Genomic DNA, 20,248 nt, shown 5'->3' on the forward strand with positions numbered 1-20,248 from the left:
CAGCAGGCCGGCCCAGATGTGTGAGTAGGGGAGTGGGATTTATCGTCTCTGTTCCGTAGGTGACATCAGCCCCGCCACGTCCAGTGCCTCTGCAATCATTGAGAGTTTAGACTTTGCTTGTCCTCCTGTGAAGAAATAATCCAATCAGAGAAGAGTCATGTGAGATACTGGTGGTGGTCTCAGCTTGAAAACCCCCTTGCAATGGTGAATGTCTCATTCAGAAATATCCAGGCCATGAACGTGATGTTCTCCTCCTGGGCCTTAGTGTTCATGGCAATAGGAGTCCTTACAGAAGAATGGGTTGAACTGACACTGGAAACAAAGGAAAATACAATAAGGCACAGCCCCTGGATATGTTGCACCACTCTTTGGCCAGAAGGTCAGAAGGACACTATGGAAAGAGATGGGGGGAGAGGGAGGGTTCCTTTTTCCTTGATTTCTACTTCTCTCACCAGCTTACTCTCTGTTCTCTGGGGCAACTTCCGCGGGCTGCCCTGCACCCAGTTCCATAATCAATGGTCAAGGCTGACTCCCAAATCTCACCATTTTGCGTATTTTGGGGAAAAGTTTAGAAGCGCCTAGACTTAATTGCTGGACATCTGTTGGCAGTAGCCCTAGGGTAGTCAGTGCACCGAGAACAGGAGGCCATAAAAGAAGGGTAATTGGCAACAAGGAAATGTCTTGTATTAGCACTAGAGGACAGGATGAATTGTATTGAATGAGAAATCTGAGAAAAGAAAAGGAGAAGAGGAGGCTTCTAGAGATGCTAAGACAGAGAGCAGTTTCCTCTGGTTTTCACTCCCATTCAGCCTCAGGCTCCCTGCCTCTTTTTTCTTTCCCCTTGCCCCTCTTTATTATTTAATCAAATCTTCTTACCCCAAATCCAGTTTTTACCTAGAGATTTGTGTGGTCCTCAGGTGGAAATGAGCCTAGAAGAAATCTCTGTCCTTCTTTCAACACAGCTTCTGCTTTCCAACAGATGGCCTGGAAGTGGTCAGGATCATGATGATTTTGGTTCTCAACCTTTCCCTCTTCCATAACTTGTTCCTGGGTTTGGAAGTCACTTATCTGATTCCTTCAACTAAACGTATCCTCTTCACCACTGCCTTCCTCAGTTTCCTCACAGGTAACTTTCTGGTTCCCTTGACATAGGCTTGGAGACCGACTTCATTTATGGGTCTGGGCTGCAGCCTTCCTAGTTCTCTGGCTCAGATATTGAGCCTCTGAATTGGAACAACCACTTAGGGAGACTGGTTTTGGATAAGGTGCTGGTGTACAGGGTGGAGGCTTGGAAGTCAGGCATATCTTGGGTTAAAGGCTTGAGTAGAAGAGCCCAAGTTCCTCAGAAGGGACTTTTTTTTTTCCTTGTGTCTGGACAAAAGGTATCCTCCTGTTCTGTGCACTCGTTCTGTATCATCAAAAGCTCAGGCAAGGTCAATCCGTGTACTACTCTAGTTACAAAATCAGCTGGATCATTGTCACTGGCTACTTAAGCGTTTGCCTCTTTATGGCCTCTGGTGAGTATATTCAGGACCCCTGATGGGTGATAAGAACCAATCAATCTCTGATAGAGAGGAAAAAAGGATGGGGAAGGGGTATAGGGAAAAGGTGCCAAACCTTGAGTATTAAATGACCAAGGTTTAAGTGGACTCACTCTCTGAGGGCAGCTCCTCCAAGGGCAGCTCTGATGTCTGCCATTTCTACTGTCTTTCACCCCCTCCCCACTTCCGGGCAGAGATAGCCAGTAAAGTCATGACTAAGGAGAATGGCTGATACCGAATGTTTACTACTGTGAAGAGGGGCAGGATGCCCTGGGAGTCCAGGGTGGTGCTGAGGCACTCTGAGGTCAGAAACAAGCAATTCCTGATATTAAATGACCACCTGCCAACACTGGAGACCCTCCTTTTCTTAAAAAGTCTTTAAAATTTTATTTGGAATTGCACTTACAAACTCAGAAGCATGAGTCTTCAGTCTTCTGTGCTCTGGACATGCGCAGCATTTAAGCTATCTTGCGTATGCGTCTCCTCTCTGCCACTAACACCTCCCTTTCCCCCACGGTTTGGTTTGGGGCGGCTCAAAGGGACCCACTGGGCTCTGGGTAGGGGCCTCTCTGCTGGCACAGAGGGACACGTTTCTGTGACTCTCCGTTGTTCATCACCTTCTCCTGGCTTCTCTTTTCCCCAGGAACCATGTCTTTGCTAGAGTGCAAGCAGTCCACCAAGATTTGTGCCTGCGTGACCCTCTTCCCTACCCCTCAGAGAGAAAGTCAGGACGCAGAGGAGTCGGAGGGTTCTGTTGTTTCTTCACCAAAGGCAGCCATGCCTCGTAGTATTGTTCACACAAGGGAAGATTCTCCAGACAGACCACAATTCCAACTGCGCCGTGTAACCTGGGCTCTATGATTTGACATTCGATCTTTCATTACATACACATCGTAATGGAAACCGCTTTGCCTAATGCGCTGTGTGTCTCTACGGCCGTATTGTCTTTGTTCGGCATTATTTAATGACTGTGCCTGGGTTGGTGTCTGTAAGAAGATTCAAAGGGTGACTTTTTTTTTTTTTTTTAATCCTGGCCTGCCGAACAAATACTTTCTATTTGTTCTCGCCATTTAAGAACATGTGTTATTCACACAATAAATATTATCTTATAACGAATACTTGCCGTATTATTAACTATATATACCACAAAGATTTAAATAACATAGAATACCTTTTGTACTTTAATTTTGTTGTGAAATATTTCATTCAGAACACAAAACAGTATGATAAATGCCTGTGCACACATCATTCAACTTTATGAAATTATAACTTTATGTCTTATTTGCTTTAGATGTTTTCAAATTAAATTTATAGATAAAGTGATATTCAGCTAAAAATTTCCCTAATCTCATTTCCCTCCCTTGTTTCTTTTCACAAAATAATTTTAATGATGCATTCCTGATCACTTTACATTCATGTTGTCATTTTTACAACTTTATGCCTCCTTAAAAATGACATAGATTAGCTTTCCAAGTGCTCAAAGATTTATTAAAAGACTGTACAGGTCATTTTTCTGCAACTTTGTTTTTTTTTTTTTTTAAGATTTTATTTTTTTGATGGAGAGAGATCACAAGTAGGCAGAGAGGCAGGCAGAGAGAGAGAGAGAGAGAGAGAGAGAGAGAGAAGCAGGCTCCCCACTGAGCAAAGAGCTCAATACAAGGCTTGATCCCAGGACCCTGATGAGATCATGACCTGAGCTGAAGGCAGCGGCTTAACCCACTGAGCCATTCAGGCACCCCTGCAACTTGCTTTTTTTCCACTCAACTACGCATATGGTTTTGTGATTCATTCAGCTTTGTTCTACTTCGTTCACTGAAACTACAGTTAAGCTTTTAACTAACTTACAGTTAAGTTGATGAAAATCTAGTTGTTTTCTTTTATTCTGCTATAAACATTCTTATACACAGCTGTCTATGAGCTCGACTTTCTCTAGGGTATATATCTGGGACTGGAAGAGTTGGATCAGAAAGTGTCTTCATTTTCAAGTTACCTAAATGTTGACAGAATGATGTCAAAAATGGCTGTTACAATTCATACTTCTGTCAGCAATGTATGAGTGTTCTAGTCTCTTTTTGCCTTGCCAACACTTGGATTTAATCAGTCTTTTTATTTTTAATCTCCTCTTGAACAATCGCTGAGTCTGCTCACCTTCTCATTTCATTATTGAGCTTCAGGATTTTCTCTTCTGTGAATTGCTGTTTGACCATTTTTTGAAACAAATTGTCTATTTCTTATCAATTTGTAGTTCTTATACATTGGAAACTAATACTAAGTGGTGGTGTCTTGGGTTTTATGTCTTTTTGTTTTGCAGAGGTATTCAGATGAAATGTAATACAATATATTAACTTTTCCTTTTAGTTGGTGCTTAACAGTGTCTTGTTTAAGAAATCCTTCCTTACTCTACACTTACTAGGAATAATATTTGCGAAGTATATAAAGCATAGATGCAAATTTTATTTACTTTTCATGTGGATAGCTATTTATTCAGAACATTTTTATGACTTAATTCCTTGTCTTATATATTTGTAACATAATTCCTACATGCTTCAAATACAAGGTTGTGAGTGTGTTTCTGATCTCTATAACACATTTCATGGGTCTGTTTTTATATCCCTGTATGATACAGCACTCTAAATTCTATAGGAATAGAAAGTGTTGGGTTTAATATGTCCAAGTGCTTGTTCTTGTTCCAAATGATTTTGATTTGTTCTTGGCCTTTTGGTCCCCATATAAATAGCAGGACTAGCTTATACAGTTCCACAAAAATCCTACTTTGATATGATTCATAATCATATTAATTTATTAATTTACTTGGGGGAGAATTAACAATGCTAATAATATTTACCCATCCAATCCAAACATATGACAACATGTATTTAGGGGTTCTTTCATGTCCTTCAACAATGTTTTATGATTTTTTTTTCCAGAAAGATCTTCTGTTAGGTTGATTCATAGGTAACTTGCAGTTTTGTGCTTTTGTGAATTGAAATATTTTATAATATTTTCTAGTTGCCTATTATTGGTGTAGAGTTGATTTTTGTCTCTAGAAATGACTAAACTCTTTTTAAAATTTGTCTTAATTAGGTCTTTTAATTTGTCTATATACTCTCTTATGTTATTCTTGGAGGAAGACATATTGTCTGCCGAAAAGATGTTTATTTCCTTCCAATACTTTTATTACTTATTTCTTTTTTATTGTGTTGTCTTATTCATTGGCTCAGACTTCCAAGATAAGGTGAATGGGGAAAAAAAAGATAATAAGCATCCTTTCTGTGTTCTTCATCTTAATTAAAATGCCTATATAATCCTAATAGTTGGTATTATATACACTGTAGAATTTGGCATATTTGCCTCATCAAATTAAAGGACTTCTTCTTATATATCTCATTTGCAGAGTCAACTTACCAGAAGTAAATGTTTAACTTTATTGAAAATATTCATACATCTACTGAAATATCAATTGATTTTTTTCCTATCCCAATAATAGGATGTATCTTATATATAAATTATCATTTGTGGAAAATTTTTCTGTATTTTATTGTGATTTCAAACATACAGAACAAAGTAGAAAACAGTGTAATAACCACCTGTGTACTTATTGTCTAAACTTATAAAGCCTTAACACTATGTTCCATTTGGTTTAGATTGTTTAAATAAAATTTGCACTCATCTATGTCCCTGTACAAATTTTCCCAAACTAATTTTCTTCTCTTGTTTCTCATTGTTAAACACTTTGAGTTTCTGGGAAAGTCCCTCTTTAGTCATGTTATGTTTGTCTTAATAAACTGCTGAAATAAATTTTCTAATTATTTTAGAATTCTTGAATCTATCTTTGTAAGTAAACTTTGGCTACAATTTGTCTTCTTCAACTCTCTTTGCCCAGTTTATTTTTATGTGTTATTTTCTTTTTTATTAAAGATTTTATTTATTTATTTGACAGACAGAGATCACAAGTAGGCATAGAGGCAGGCAGAGGGGGAGGGGAAAGCAGGCTCCCCCGCTGAGCAGAGAGCCCCATGCGGGGCTCTATTCCAGAACCCTGGGATCATGGCCTGAGCCGAAGGCACAGGCTTTAACCCACTGAACCACCCAGGTGTCCCGTATGTGTTATTTTCTTATTTTTATTTTGTTTTATTTTGGAAGAAAGTTTGAAATTTTTGAAATATAAAATGCTTATAGAAAAGATCACAAATGGTATATGTGTAGTTCTTTAAGCTTCACAAAGAGAACTCGTCAGTGTAATAAGCACTCAAAGAAAGAGAATGTTAACAACACCCTTGGGGTCTCCTTCATGCTGTTTGAATACAATATTTCACATTATCATCATAAGTTTTTATTATCGATAAAATAATATCGATATTATCTATTGCATCGATATTTTCTATTGCATCAATAGAAAATTATTTTTCTATCATAGAAGAGAACATAGGAGACAGTCTTATAACTTTGGATGCAGCCATGATATCTTGGTTATGACAACAAAAACATATGAAACAACAGAAAAAATAAAAGACCGCATCAAAATTAAAAACTTATAATCAAAGAACACTATTGTGGATACTATGTGCGAGCTATTGTTCTAAGTGCTGGAATATTATGGTGAAGTAGATGTACAAGTTCTCTCCTTTTGGTGGGTAGGGAGTAGCAGATAATACAGAAGTAAATAAAAGAACAAATTATAATTACCGATATAGATACAAGCTTAGAAAAGGCAAAAAGGATGAATAACTAAAAAAAAAAGAATTAGGCTGACAAAAGACTTCTCAAACACAACTTATATCAAGGCATGAACACTTGAAGAAATTAAGGGGGAAAAAAAGCTGAAATGATTTTATATCCAACTAAGCATTCCTTCAAGTATCAAGGCTATTGAAAACAGATTTAAGCATGTGAAGAGCTCAAGGAATTCTTTATCTATAAACTGCTCTTGAGGAATTTACTAGGAGATGATGGACTTCATTCAAAGAAGAGGACTGTAGAAATACCACTATAAATACTGATGGTAAATATTTAATGCATTTGATTGTAGGTCTAAGACAAGAGCAAAGTTTGGGATGATGATAGAATGATAATTTTGTCATATGAATATAACACGTGTTATGTGTTGTTTGTTCTGAAAACACTGGAAGCAATGCCCTAAAATAAGGGAGAAAAGAGGAAGGGGAAGAAAAAAGTTGAAAAAAAAATCTCATTGTTATATAAGCAATAGGTGATATTTAAGGGATACCACTGAAAACTGACAACCACATAGTCCAAATGTAAATGAAAAGACAGAGGAATAAGGACTTTAAAAAGGTATATAAGCTTTGCGCAGTGGCAGCAGTGACATAGTCAATGAGATTTGTCTAAGACGTGATTATTACTAATTGAAAAAGGTATAAATATCATTCACCAATCCATATCTTGGCTATTATTATTATTATTATTTTAAAGATTTTATTTATTTATTTGACAGAGATCACAAGTAGGCAGAACTAGGCAGAGAGAGAGAGAAGGAGGCAGGCTCCCTGCTGAGCAGAGAGCTCAATGCGGAGCTCGATCCCAGGACCCTGGGATCATGACCTGAGCCCAAAGCAGAAGCTTTAACTCACTGAGCTCAGGCACCCCATATTATTATTACTTTTTAAAGAGTTTATTTATTTATGCATGAGAGACAAAGAGAGAGAGAGGCAGAGGAAGAAATAGGCTCCCCACAGAGCAGAGAGGCCAATGTGGGACTCCATCTCAGGACCCTGAGATCAGGACCTGAGCCAAAGGCAGAGGCTTAACCCTCTGAGCCACCCAGGTGCCCCTATCATGGCTTTTATAAATAATGCTGCTATAAACATAAGGGTGCCTGTATCCCTTTGAATTAGTGTTTTTGGTTTTTTTTTTTTGTTTTTGTTTTGTTTTGTTTGAATTAGTGTTCTTGCATTCTTTAGGTAAATACCCAATAGTGTGATTGCTGGATTGTGGCATAGTTCTATTTTTAACTCTTTGAGGAACCTTCACACCATTTCCCGAGTGGCTGCACCAGTTTGCATTCCCACCAACTGTGCATGAAGATTCCCTTTTCTCCACAACCTCCTCAATACCTGTTGTTTCATGTGTTGTTGGTGTTAGTCATTCTGACAGGTATGAGGGGATATCTCACTGTAATTTTGCATTTCCCTGATGGTGAGTGACATTGACCATCTTTGACATTGACCAACATGTGTCTGTTGGTCATCTATATGTCTTCTTTAGAGAAATGTCTGTTCAGGCTTTCTGTCCATTTTTTGATTGGATTATTTGTTTTTTGAGTGTTGGATTTGATAAGTTCTTTATAGATTTTGGATAGTAACTCTTTATCAGATATGACATTTGTAAATATCTTCTCCCATTCCTTGGGCTGCCTTAATTTTGTTGATTGTTTTCCTTCACTGAGCAGAACCTTTTTTATGTAATCCCAAAGTTTATTTTTGCTTTTGTTTCCCTTGCTTCAGGAGACATACCTAGAAAGAAGCTGCTCTGGCCAATGTCAAAGAAATTACTTGCCTGTGTTCTCTTGTAGGATTTTTATGGTTCAGGTCTCACATTTAGGTCTTTAATCCATTTTCAATTTATTGTTGTGTAAAGTATAAAAAAGTGGTCCAGTTTCATTCTTCTGCATGTGTTGTCCAGTTTTTCCGACACTGTTGAAGAGACTATCTTTCTCCCATTGAATAGTCTTTTCCTGCTTTGTCAAAGATTAATCGATCATGTAATTGTGGGTTTATTTCTGCATTTTCTATTTGTTCTACTGATCTATGTGTCTATTTTTGTGCCAGTACTATACTGTTTTGATTACTACAGCATTATAATATAACTTGAAGTCCAAAATTGTGATGCCTCCAACTTTGTTTTTCTTTTTTAGGATTGCTTTGGCTATTCAGAATCTTTTGTAGTTCCATACAAATTTTAAGATTTCTTGTTCTAGTCCTGTGAAAAATGCTGTTGGTATTTTGTTAGGAATTGCATTAAGTGTGTAGAGTGGTTTGGGTAGACATTTTAACAATATTTGTTCTTCCAGTCCATGTTCATGGACTGTCTTTCCATTTCTTTGTGTCATCTTTAATTTCTTTCATGAGTGTTTTATAGTTTCCAGAGTATAGGTTTTTCATATCTTTGGTTAGATTTATTCCTAGGTATCTTATTATTTCAGATGCAATTGTAAGTAAGATTGTGTTCTTAATTTCTCTTTCTGCTGCTTCATTTTTGGTGTATAGAAATACAACAGATTTTGGGACACCTGGGTGGCTCAGTCAGTTTGAACATTTAACTCTTGGTTTCCACTCAAGTTATTATCTCAGGATTGTGGGATTGAGTCTTATGTTGAGCTCTACAATTGATGTGGAGTCTGTTTCTCTCTCTGCTCCCCCCACCACTTGTGCATGCACTCTCTCCCTTAAATAAATGAACTTTAAAAAAAAAGAAATGTAACAGATTTCTGCACATTGATTTTATATCCTGCAACTTTATTGAATTTCATTTATTACAATAGCCAAGACATGGAAGCAGCCCAACTGTCCACCCATTGTTAAATGAATAAAGAAGATATGATATATGGGGTGCCTGGGTGGCTCAGACAGCTAAGTGTCCATCTCTTGATTTCAGCTCAGGTCATGATATCAGAGATGTGAGATTTAGCACTGTACCAGGCTCTGCACTGAGCATGAAGCTTGCTTGGGATACTCTCTCTTTCCCTCTTCTTCAGCAGCTCCTCACCCCCACCCCCAACATGCTCTCTCACTAAAAAAATTTTTTTAAAGATGTGGTATATTATTCAGTCATAAAAAAGAATGAAATATTGCCATTTGCAATGATATGGGTGGAGCTAGAGAGTATGATGCTAAGTGAAATAAGTCAGTCAGAGAAAGACAAATATCACATGATTTCACTCATATGTGGAATTTTAAGAAACAAAACACACAAGCAAAGGGAAAAAAATAAGAGAGAGAGGAGACAAATCAAGAAACAGACTCAATTATAAAGAACAAGCTGATGGTTACCAGAGGGGCGGAGAGTTGGGGGATGGATGAAGTAGGTGATGGGGATTAAGAAGTGCACTTATTGGGATGCCTGGGTGGCTCAGTCATTAAGCATCTGCCTTTGGTTCAGGTCATAATCCCAGGGTCCTGGGATCGAGCCCCACAACAGGCTCCCTGCTTGGTGGGAAGCCTGTTTCTTCCTCTCCTACTCCCCCTGCTTGTGTTCCCTCTCTCGCTGTGTCAAATAAATAAATAAAATCTTTAAAAGAAGTGTACTTGGTGTGATGAACATAGGGTGATGTACAGAAATGTTGAATTACTAAATTGTACACCTGAAACTAAGATAACACTGTATGTTAACTAACTGGAATTAAAACAGAAACTTAAAAAATGAAAAACTAAAAAATAAATATTATCAGTGATAGAAAAAAATAAAATGTTATAAATTAAAAATAATAAATATATAAGAGGGGAAACTAGTTTCATGAGATATCAAAACATAGTCTAAACCTTTATGTTTATAAAATGTGGTATTGACTAGAATAGATAATCAGACTACTGGAATAGAATAGAAATTCTAGAAATAGATTAAAGTACATATAAAGGTTAATATATGATCAAGATATAATCTCAAATAATAGGAGCAAATTTGGAGTTTTTAATAAATAGTGTTGGGATAGCTAACTATGCATTTGGAAAAACATAAAATTAGATCTAAAATTAGATGGGATACCTGTTGGCTCAGTGGGTTAAGCCCACTGGTTTAGGTCATGATCCCATGATCCTGGGGTGAATCCCATTCCTGACCCCTTGCTCAGTGGGAAACCTACTTCTCCCTCTGCCTGCCCCTCCCCCTGCTGTACACTATCTCTCTCACTCTCTCTCCCTCTCTTTCTGACAAATAAATAAAATAAATAAAATCTCAGAAAATAAATAAATAAATTACTCTTCACACCATTTATAAGTATAACTAAACATAAGAAATAAAAATGTACAAGCACATTCTTCTATAAGAAGAACAGATGATTTTTTTTTTACAATGGATTTATGGAATATTTTTCAACTATGACTCAAAATTTACATGCAATAGAAAAACAGACTGACATATTTGACTCAATAAAAAATGTTTTTGCATTGGAAAATGCCATAAAACACAAAATATATACAATCTACATCACAGAAAAAGTCATAATATATTTGATACATAAAGAATTCTTAAAATTTGAGGAAAGTGTTCAAAACAGAAGAAAAGTGGGCAAATATATGAACAAAAATTCACAAAGAAAAGACATGCAAAAACAGCTCTTGTTGTGGAATCTCACTAATGATAGAGGAAATGAAATTTAAAACTACAATAAAATACAATTTCTCACATATCGTTCAGTTAAAAAATTATTTTCCACAACAAGATGCAACCCTAATAAACATTTTTGGTGAGTTTTATAAAAACCACCAAAAAGTAATTTTCCAGAATCCAGGAAAACTTGAGATGGTCCTCAGTTCCTTAGGTTTTATCTGGATATCAAGATCTACCAAGACAGCATGAAATGTGAAGTCTATAGACTGATTTCACCACTGGATAAAGATGTAAAAGTCCTAAAACTAATACTGACAAACTAAAACAACAGCATTAAAGTTTCACCCAGAAATTTTAGAATCTATTTATATTAAAAATGTACATAAACTAATCTAATTACAAAATATTGATAATCTCAATAAAACAATGCAACAACCAAAAAAATTCAAAATATTTCATACGCTAGTAATAAAGTGATCTTCCCTCACAAAGAAAAATAAACTTATTAAAATAAGAGAAAGAAGACAAAGATTTTTGCTGTCACCATTATCTAATAGTTTTCTGGATTTATGGCTAAATTCAAATAGGTACAATATACATAAATATATTATTTTAAAAACAAGTAAAGGATACTAATAAGAATTGACAGACCCTTTAATGAAATCAAATCAAATGTTGAAACATATCTTAATATATGTAGAAAAACTTAGTGAATGACAAAAAAGATATGACAAACCAATAGCAAAGTTCTAATTTTTATAATAAGTGGAGTTTGGAAATTGAGCTTCTTAGAAAAATGTTAATGCTTCAACTAAGAAACTTCCAGAGTTTTTATAGATTTAAATGGAAAATAAATAAAGGAACAAAACAATAAAATCTAGGTCATACAGGATGACTATTTCAGTGGGAAATTCCTCGCTAAACATAAAAAAACCCCTTATGAAATAATATTTAAAAAAAAACAAAAAAAAGTAGTCTTAACCACTAAACAGTCAAGAACATAACAATTTATATAAATAATAAACATACATATTAACATATATTTAAATGCATGCACACCTACTTACATATAAATGCACATGACATGAATATGTAAACATGTATTCATAAGTAAATACAGCCTCTCTTCTTAATAAATCTCACAAAAATAACAAAAACAAATTCTACAGAAACTAATAATGCATGGGAAGTCTGGGCAAGGAACAGAACAGTTGCTAATATCAACCTGAAAGTCTTGGAAGACTTTTGAAAAGATAAGAAATATTTATCCTCAATAAATTTAAAAATATTATATTTCCAGGAAATTCTATTGGCTATAATGTAAAAATTGATAATTATTGATAGTGAGAATGTGGTGTGATGGAATCTCACATAATTACATTGGAATAAATTTTCTGGAAACCAATATACAATAAGCATTCAGTAGATTGCATATTTCTGAGGGATATACTCTAAGGTGTCAACACATTTGAGAATTTTGAGCAGTATATAATTTTCCTCATGAATATGGATAAATACGATCAAATACAGAAATGATCATTTAAATCTTTAACAAGAGTAATAGTGCACATAGCAGCTGGTAGAGGATAATAAAGTCAGGTTGAGGTATGGGTTCCAGGTAGTTGTCCAAACTCACTTTCTCAGTGAAGTTTTTCATTATTTTTTGCATTTAGATCTTTGATCTATGTAGCCATTTGGCATATGGCTGCAAAATAGGATGCAAGAGAAAGATGGGAAAAGAGAATTTTGGAGATGAATCATTACAAATGTCATCTTTGGATTATGGGCCGTGGTGCGATGTAGGAACATCTCCACACTAGAGGTTGAGCAGCTAATTTATCCTTTAGGGATGGTTTACTGGAGTCCTTGCTCTTCCTATGCTCTGGTCCTGTGTGTGGTCCCCAGTGACCTCTGGCTTGGGAGAGTGCCTGACAGGTTTGCCTACCCCATGCCTGGTATTTACCTCCTGCTCTGTCAATAACCCTTCGCACTAAAACTAGCAACTTCCACTCCCCAAAGCCTCTCAGAGGCCCATCGGAATCCTTGCAGTGTGACACATTTGGATCTGAATTTATATATCGATGATTGCTGTTGGGATGCCCTAAATGGGAAGCTCCAGGTAAGTGCACCAAGGCTATTCTCATGTATTTCTTAGGCTATTTTTCCTTCATTTGGAGATGTTCAAGCCTGAACTTATCCACTGGAGAAACATAGCACTGAGTCACAGCTCGTGGCTCTGCTACTGGCTAGCACCGAGAACTCAGCAAGCGCCCTCAAGGCTGAATGACTGTGTTCAAACCTAAGACCATTTTTCCTGCTGTTGTCTTTCCACTTTCAGGAAGAGGAATAAGATTGAAAATTAGGCTAACTTGTTCCTTTCTAAAACGCAATACATGTTGACTTAAATAGAGTAATTGAACAGAAAGTGGAAGCGCCCGTGATTCTCTTAGCCTGGGAGGATTCACTTTAAATTGTCACATAAATTGAATGTTCAAATGCCACAGCTGGGCAGGGATAGTTCCTAGGCTGAGTCCCTCAAGCACCTGCTCATAAACTCGGAAACAGGAACTCTTTAACCTGACATTTACTTGAAGGTGAGGTCACAGCCCGCCCTCTATCTACTTTTCCAATATCATCTCTTACCACTATTTCTAGTTCAATTAGACATTTTCACTTTACCCAGACATTCCCTCCACTGTCCTATCTTCACACACTTTCTTCATCTGTCTCTTACCTCTGGAATGTGTTATTTCTCTTCCACCCTATTTCTGACAGTTAAAAATCCTTTCTAAATTTCAAGATACAGCTATGATTTATTTATATGCATGATAGTGCTACCTAGCACCCTTCCAGCCACGGAGCTAAAAGCTTCTTATACATTGTCTAATTTCACACTTTTCCTCAGCCCTGCAGGGGAAGCGTCATTATGCTCATTTTACAATAGAAAACATCATTGCCCACATTATACAGATTGGACTCGAAGCAAGTAAGACACTTTCCCTGGGTGTTCACAGTTAATGGGTTTCAAAGCCAGGGTTTGTGCCTGCCAGTAGAGATCCCCAAATGAATGAGACACACTCCTGCCCTTGGGATGTCATAGTTCTTCAGTCCTCCAAACAGAGGGTATATTTTCCTTCCAATAACGCTAGATCTAGAATCTTTTAGGGACATTTATCACATTTTAAATTTATTCTAAATTTTTCATTTGTTCTTTTAAGTAAACTCTGTGCCACACATGGGCTGGAACTCACACCTCTGAGATCAAGAGTCACATGATCTACTGAGTGAGTCATCCAAGTGCCCCAATATGCCTAATTTAAATTTTATTTTATATATATATATATATATATGTATATGTTTTATTCATTTGACAGACAGAGATCACAGGTAGGCAGAGAGACAGGTGGAGAGACAGAGGAGGAAGTAGGCTCCCTACTGAGCAGAAAGCCTGATGTGGAGCTTGATCCTAGGACCCTAGGATCATGACCTGGTCTGAAGGCAGAGGCTTTAACCCACTGAGCCACCTAGGTGCCTCTATATTTTATTGTTAATTCACAAAGTGATTCCTTCTTTGTCTTTCTACTGAAAGTAATATGCATAATTTATATATCCTGATAAATAACTGGTCCATTATGTTTTAGTTGCTAGTCCTCTCTGCTTCAAACCCCAAAATCTGAGATTAAATCATCACTGAATTGGATGGAAGAGAAAATTCATGCATGTGTGTACAGAACTTTACCTAACAATGCGTGTTAAAGACTGACTATACCAGTTAAAAATCTGAAATCTACATTTACGTATCTAGCTATAAGATCTATTACAGTAAAGAGCTCATAAAATCTAAGGAAAGGTTTCAGGTGTGAGGAATTAGAGTAAAATCTTCTCTATTTTGTCCCATCTGTAAGAATACATCTGCTTAAAATCACACAGTTGGGGAAAAAAAAGTCAAACCTTCTTTAGGATATTAATCATACCTTATTTAATTATGATATTCCTATCTCATCCTTAAAATGCCTCAGTGAGGCAAACTGGGCATATTTTTACCATTTTTATTTAGCCAAAGTTGATAGAGATTAACTTTCCCAAGATGATGTGCATATCAGAACTAGAATCCAGGCTCTCTGATACAGTTTCCATAAGAATATGTCAGACTGTTCACAGGATCTTGGATTCAAACTAGTGTATTCTCTGCTGGTCCAAACAGAGCATCTTGCCTAATTCTTTAAGGTTTTGAGGCTGACCTTATAAAATGCTTCATACCAGGAACAAGATTTTTTGAAGTTATTGCTTACATTACAATTTCCTAAATAACTATCGAATGTAAGGGAGACATTGATAGGAAATTCAAAAGTGGCACCAAATCATTGTAACATAATTAACCTTGAAGGTTATTGCTTGATTTTCATCAAAGTCACCAATGAAGGTCATTGGAAGGTCAAAACGGAGCTTTTTACTTTCTTTTTCTTTAAAAGTGCTGTTCAGTAGAACTTTCTGTGGTGACAGAAATATTCTATATCTGTACTGTTCAGTTTGGTAGACCCTAGCTCCACAGAGCTATTGAGAGTGCTAGAAATGTGGCTGGTAAAACTTAAAAACTGATCTTTCAATTGAATTTCAATTAATTTAATTTTAAATTGTCACATGTGGTCAAGGGCTACTGTGTTGGGCCGCATAAATTTAGATAATTCTCATTGGAGCTGAAGTGTTTCAGGAAGGTAGGAATTTGAGTAAACATTAAAAGGTGAGAATTTGAGTAAACATTAGAAGGCTTCCTAGCTCATTTTTTTCTAGATTTTTCCCCCATTTCCTGCATTTTCTTGGTGTTTCATTTTGCCTTTTTTTTTTTTAAATCATAATATATCTTTTAATTTTTTTTCAGGTGTCATTGATACACATTTACTACAAAAACATTTAACAGAGAGCACAGTTTTATATAAGGTAGGCCCTCAGTTTGTTGGATGCAGTATTAGCTTTAGACTCAGGCCCCAAAGACTCTTGCCTAAGGCAGTAGAGACACCAAAGTGAAGGGCTCGTGGGGTCCAGTTTACCGCTCCCCACCATGCTCTCAGTGTTTAAGACTTTGTCCATGTGGTCCTAATCCCACTTCCAGAGGACTGCATTCCCCAGGATGGTCTGTGACAGACGTAAGTGTATCTATCCCTATGTCTGGGGGATGGTATGGGGGTGCCTACTGTTTGGGTGGTTGGACAGGAGACAGAGCTGGAACGTGCAAACCAGGGTGCACACATGCGCACAATGAGGACCCCTCGTGGGCAGGATGGAGCCAGGGTAAAGACTAAGCAAGCAGAATGGAGGGGCCTCTTCCCATCCTGTCACATTTCAGAGCAGAACCCCTCCTATGTGACCAAGGTTTCCAAATTCAGACCTGGCTTTCTGGACCTTACAGACCTTACCTTGTCTTCAACAAGTGAGCAAGAATATATTTAATAGTTCATTAGCTTGAGGTGTAACTTTAAATGGTTAGGCATTTTTTGGGGGGGGTCTCCATTTACTCTTGCCATGGTGGAGAAGGGGCAGGCAAATGACCCTACAGGCACTTCACCTTGACCCCTGGGATGCCTTGCCCCTGTGAAGGTAAGTGATCCTGGGCAACAGTCCTCTCAGCCTGGATCTAAAGGTAATACTGCGTCCAACAAACAGAGCCTACTTGATACAAAACCGTGTGCTCTATTATTTAGACTTACTTTCTAAATAAGTAACGTGACATCAGAAGTCAGCTGAAGAGTACATCCCCAAAATACTTCCTCAGGGGCCAGTCACTGATCAGAAACTCTACCTTCCCTTCTTCCCTACCCTCCTTCCCTGTTTCTCCCATCCTTCCTTCCTCTCTCCCCTTTTTTTAATCCTTCCTTTAATAAATACTTATTGATGTTCTATTACGTGTCAAGTACCTTTAACATTCTGGGGTTTTGGGTTAGGAAGATTTCAATTAGGTACCATCTCTGTCTTTGTGATCTTTTAGGCTGATCTGGAGACAGATGCTTAAGTAATGATTTCATCCAGAAGAAGCTATGTGCAGATACTACGTGGTAGTGGTTCATGCTTGTTTGAATTAGTCATCACTGCAGTTATGAATTGCGTAGGCAGTTGGAGATGGGAATGTGGTGCATTTCAAATATATTGCCTCTACTTAACCTTAGCTCTGATCTGACTATTTAAGCTAAGTTTATAGGGCTGAATAATTAGCCAAAAAAGGCTGTGCTTCCTGGGGTCAAGAAGTTGTGCATGAAGAAACTGGAATTTGGGGCACCTGGGTGGCTCAGTCAGTTAAGCATCTGCCTTCGGCTCTGGTCTTGATCTTGGGATGGAGCCCTGCATTGGGCTCCCTGCTCACGGGGAGTCTGCTTCTCCCTCTCCCTCTGCCTTACCCCGTGAGTCCCCCTCCCCAGCTTGTGCTCTCTCTCAAATAAATAAATAAATAGACATCTTAAAAAAAAAAAAAAGTAATAGAAGTTTACTTGGCAGATATGTTGGGCAAAACTGTTTTATGATATGCTCTCTTAGGAAAAGAGGAAAAGTTAGACTGGACACCTGAGATTTAAAAAAAAAAAAAAAAGTAGGCTGTAGGTCAGAGGTGATGCGAAATGAAAATTGGTCTTCGAAGAGTCTGAGTAAGAAATCTGCTGGAGCCATTACACAGGAATTTCATTTGGGCACATGCAGAGACTGGCAGGAAGCAAAGCACCCAGGACAAAAAATAAAATGTTTTACACTGGGCGGGGGTCGATCTCGCAAACCTGAGACCCTGACAGGAGACAAAGTAAAGTCCACAGCTCAAATGACTCAGCCACCCAGGCACCCCAGACACATACCTTTTTTAGGTGAATTTCAAAATATCCTGTCAAATTCCTTAACAATTGCTGGTGACATTCTGGCTAAAGTTCTTTAATATTAAAAATTTATTGGGAAAGAAATGTAAAACTTAATATACATTGTAGCTTCTTGTCCTTTCAAACATGGCATATGTTTAAAGTTAGTTAATAAGTCAGCCAGGTTTTTGATTTTTTTTCATGTGTGTCTTAAATATTTCTTGTAAGGCTTATTTTAGGTATTTTTGTGGCATTTGGTTTTATTGTAAATGAGAATATAATCTATTTTCCTTTTTTTTTTCTAAAATTTTTTTCAAAAAGACAAGAAAGCCATTGTTTCTTCAATTTAATTTTCCACTGTTATATTTAGAATTTAAATCTATGTTATATTTAGATTAATTTATGCTTTTCTCTTTGTTGGTTATATGGTACTTTTTTCTGAGTGTGGTAATGGTATTACATTAGCGTTTTCAAAAGAATAAGGTTGGTCATCATTTTTGTGGTTGCTAACAGTTTGTAGAATTTTTATTGATTCAACAATTATGGATTGGGTTCCTGGTTTATTAAGTGCCAAAAATTGTTTTAGCATGAATAATAACCTATACCTTGATGGTTTGGTAGATCTTCTCTGCAAAAGATTTTTGCTTGTAAGGAAGAATCTTTGACTAACTTTACAATTTATTTTATTATTATTATTATTATTATTTACTACATAGTCATGTTTCCACATTGAAGAAATTGGTTATTTATATTTTCTTAGAACATTATCCATTTCACTAGATTTTAAAGCTTGTATAAATGTTACATAGACATAATTTGGCAGTTCCTACGACTGTGTGTGCATAGTAGTGTTTTCTTTTTGGACATATATTTGTTTCTAGGTTACTATTTTACTCAAAGAAAGGTTTTGGTTTTGTGGATTATGCACATAGTTTGCTTTTGGGTTGGTGCTGGACTGGGAGAGTTATTCTACCTTTTCTGACTCTGTATTTTTCCTTTTTATAGTGTCTTCTATTGGATTTTTAATTCATATATATTCATTTTTTAATATTCAAATATAGAAACTTACAGTTTTAATTTTTTCTTCTTGCTACTTTGGCAACTGCCTGCAAATATTTTATAGTACAAACTATTACATTTTAAATATATTTAAAGTTTACATTTGAAATTCCTAAATGAAAGAGTTAATTAAAAGATATAGCATATGTATCTTACTTAGAAGATATTTTAAAATTTCTTAGTGGATGATTTGTTTTGCCTACTTTTTTGCTACTAATTTCTTATAATACAGCATAAATTCTGTCATTAAGAATTCATTGAATTTTCTTTCCTGTGGCATGGACAATTTGGAGGAAAAACACATAGGTATTTGAAAAGAATATCACTTTCTGCTTTGGGGACTACAGGACTTTAGATATTTATTAGTTTAAGCTGGTTTGCTGTGTCACTCAAATTCTCTATAGCAGGACACCTGGGTGACTCAGTTGTTAAGCAGATATCTGCCTTAGGCTTAGGTCAAGATCCCAGGGTCCTAGGATCTGGCCCCACACTGGGCTTCCTGCTCAGCGGGGAGCCTGCTGCTCTCTCCCCTTTGCCCCTCCCTCTCACTCATGAGCACATGCACACTTGCTCTCTCCCTCTCTTTCAAAACAAGTGAAATCTTTAGGAAAAAACCCACAAATTCTCTGTAGCATTAAATATTTTTTTGTTTATATAATTTGGCAGTCTCTGACATCTGGACTTATCATTTACTTTATCCAGTAACTATAACTTTTTAAAAATATATTTTGAAACTATATTACTATATGAATAAATCCTGCAGTTTTTTTTTAATGTATATTTTAAAAATGTTTCTCTCATAATGGTTTTCACTTATTTTTTATATTTTTAGGATTTTCTCCATGAACAGTTATTTTAAGGGCCTATTCAGCCAGAGTGGCCCCACTCCAGTTAAACTGCCATTTTTTGGTAAAACTTCAATTGACTCTGTCCCCCGGCCCCCAGGGGAACTTACTTTAAAAACAAGTCCCAGAAACCAGTCCCAGGTGAAAAAGCCCAAATACAAGGGTGAGTCAGGTCAGGTGGAGACATTCAATCAGTGGGGGGGCACATTCTGTCTCCTAGCTATCAAGGAGTATGGGCCCTGCCCTTTGGGCACCTTTTGGGTGCCAATTCTGACCAAGATGATAGGCTGGTTCAAATGTCTACTACGGTAAATTGTAATTCCATTGGTCACCTAGCATGACTGTGCAGCTTTCTCTGTGTGTTACAATTTCATTGGCCACCTGTGCGTGGCCAGGCCCAGCCACATGGCCTTTAAAAGCTAGTCTGTGAAACAGAGAGGGGTTGTCCTCTCTGTAAGGGGCGGCCCCTTCCGGTCTGTTTGACGGTTGGTTTGATTCTTGATGCTTGACGCAAAATAAAGCTTTGCTTGACTTTTGCTTTGTATCAGTCTCGCTCCTTTAATCACAGACCCATTATTGGGATACCCAATATTGGGGACCCAACATTATGTTGTTTGTGAGCAGGGACAATTTGGAAAAAAGATTTCCTCCCAATCTTTATGTCTCTCATTTCTTTTATACGGGCAAG

At 36.9% G+C, this 20,248-nt stretch overlaps 1 protein-coding gene across 1 annotated transcript; it reads left to right on the top strand.

The window, feature by feature from the left end:
- Window positions 1-201: 201 nt before the first annotated feature.
- Window positions 202-2,402, top strand: TMEM225 (transmembrane protein 225). The gene is made up of 4 exons (XM_044260649.1): window positions 202-379; window positions 980-1,126; window positions 1,383-1,517; window positions 2,185-2,402. The coding sequence occupies exons 1-4, from the start codon at window positions 202-204 to the stop codon at window positions 2,400-2,402; spliced, it is 678 nt and encodes a 225-aa protein (XP_044116584.1).
- The last annotated feature ends 17,846 nt before the right edge of the window (window positions 2,403-20,248 follow it).

This window comes from Neovison vison, chromosome 7 (genome assembly GCF_020171115.1).
Source record: "Neovison vison isolate M4711 chromosome 7, ASM_NN_V1, whole genome shotgun sequence".
Taxonomy (NCBI): domain Eukaryota; kingdom Metazoa; phylum Chordata; class Mammalia; order Carnivora; family Mustelidae; genus Neogale; species Neogale vison.

Excerpts from the sequence above, each read along its gene's own strand:
- TMEM225 (XM_044260649.1), top strand. The coding sequence starts at position 202 with ATGGTGAATGTCTCATTCAGAAATATCCAGGCCATGAACGTGATGTTC. Across the intron at positions 380-979 it reads CACCACTCTTTGGCCAGAAG|ATGGCCTGGAAGTGGTCAGG; the intron begins GTCAGAAGGACA and ends GCTTTCCAACAG. Across the intron at positions 1,127-1,382 it reads CTTCCTCAGTTTCCTCACAG|GTATCCTCCTGTTCTGTGCA; the intron begins GTAACTTTCTGG and ends TCTGGACAAAAG.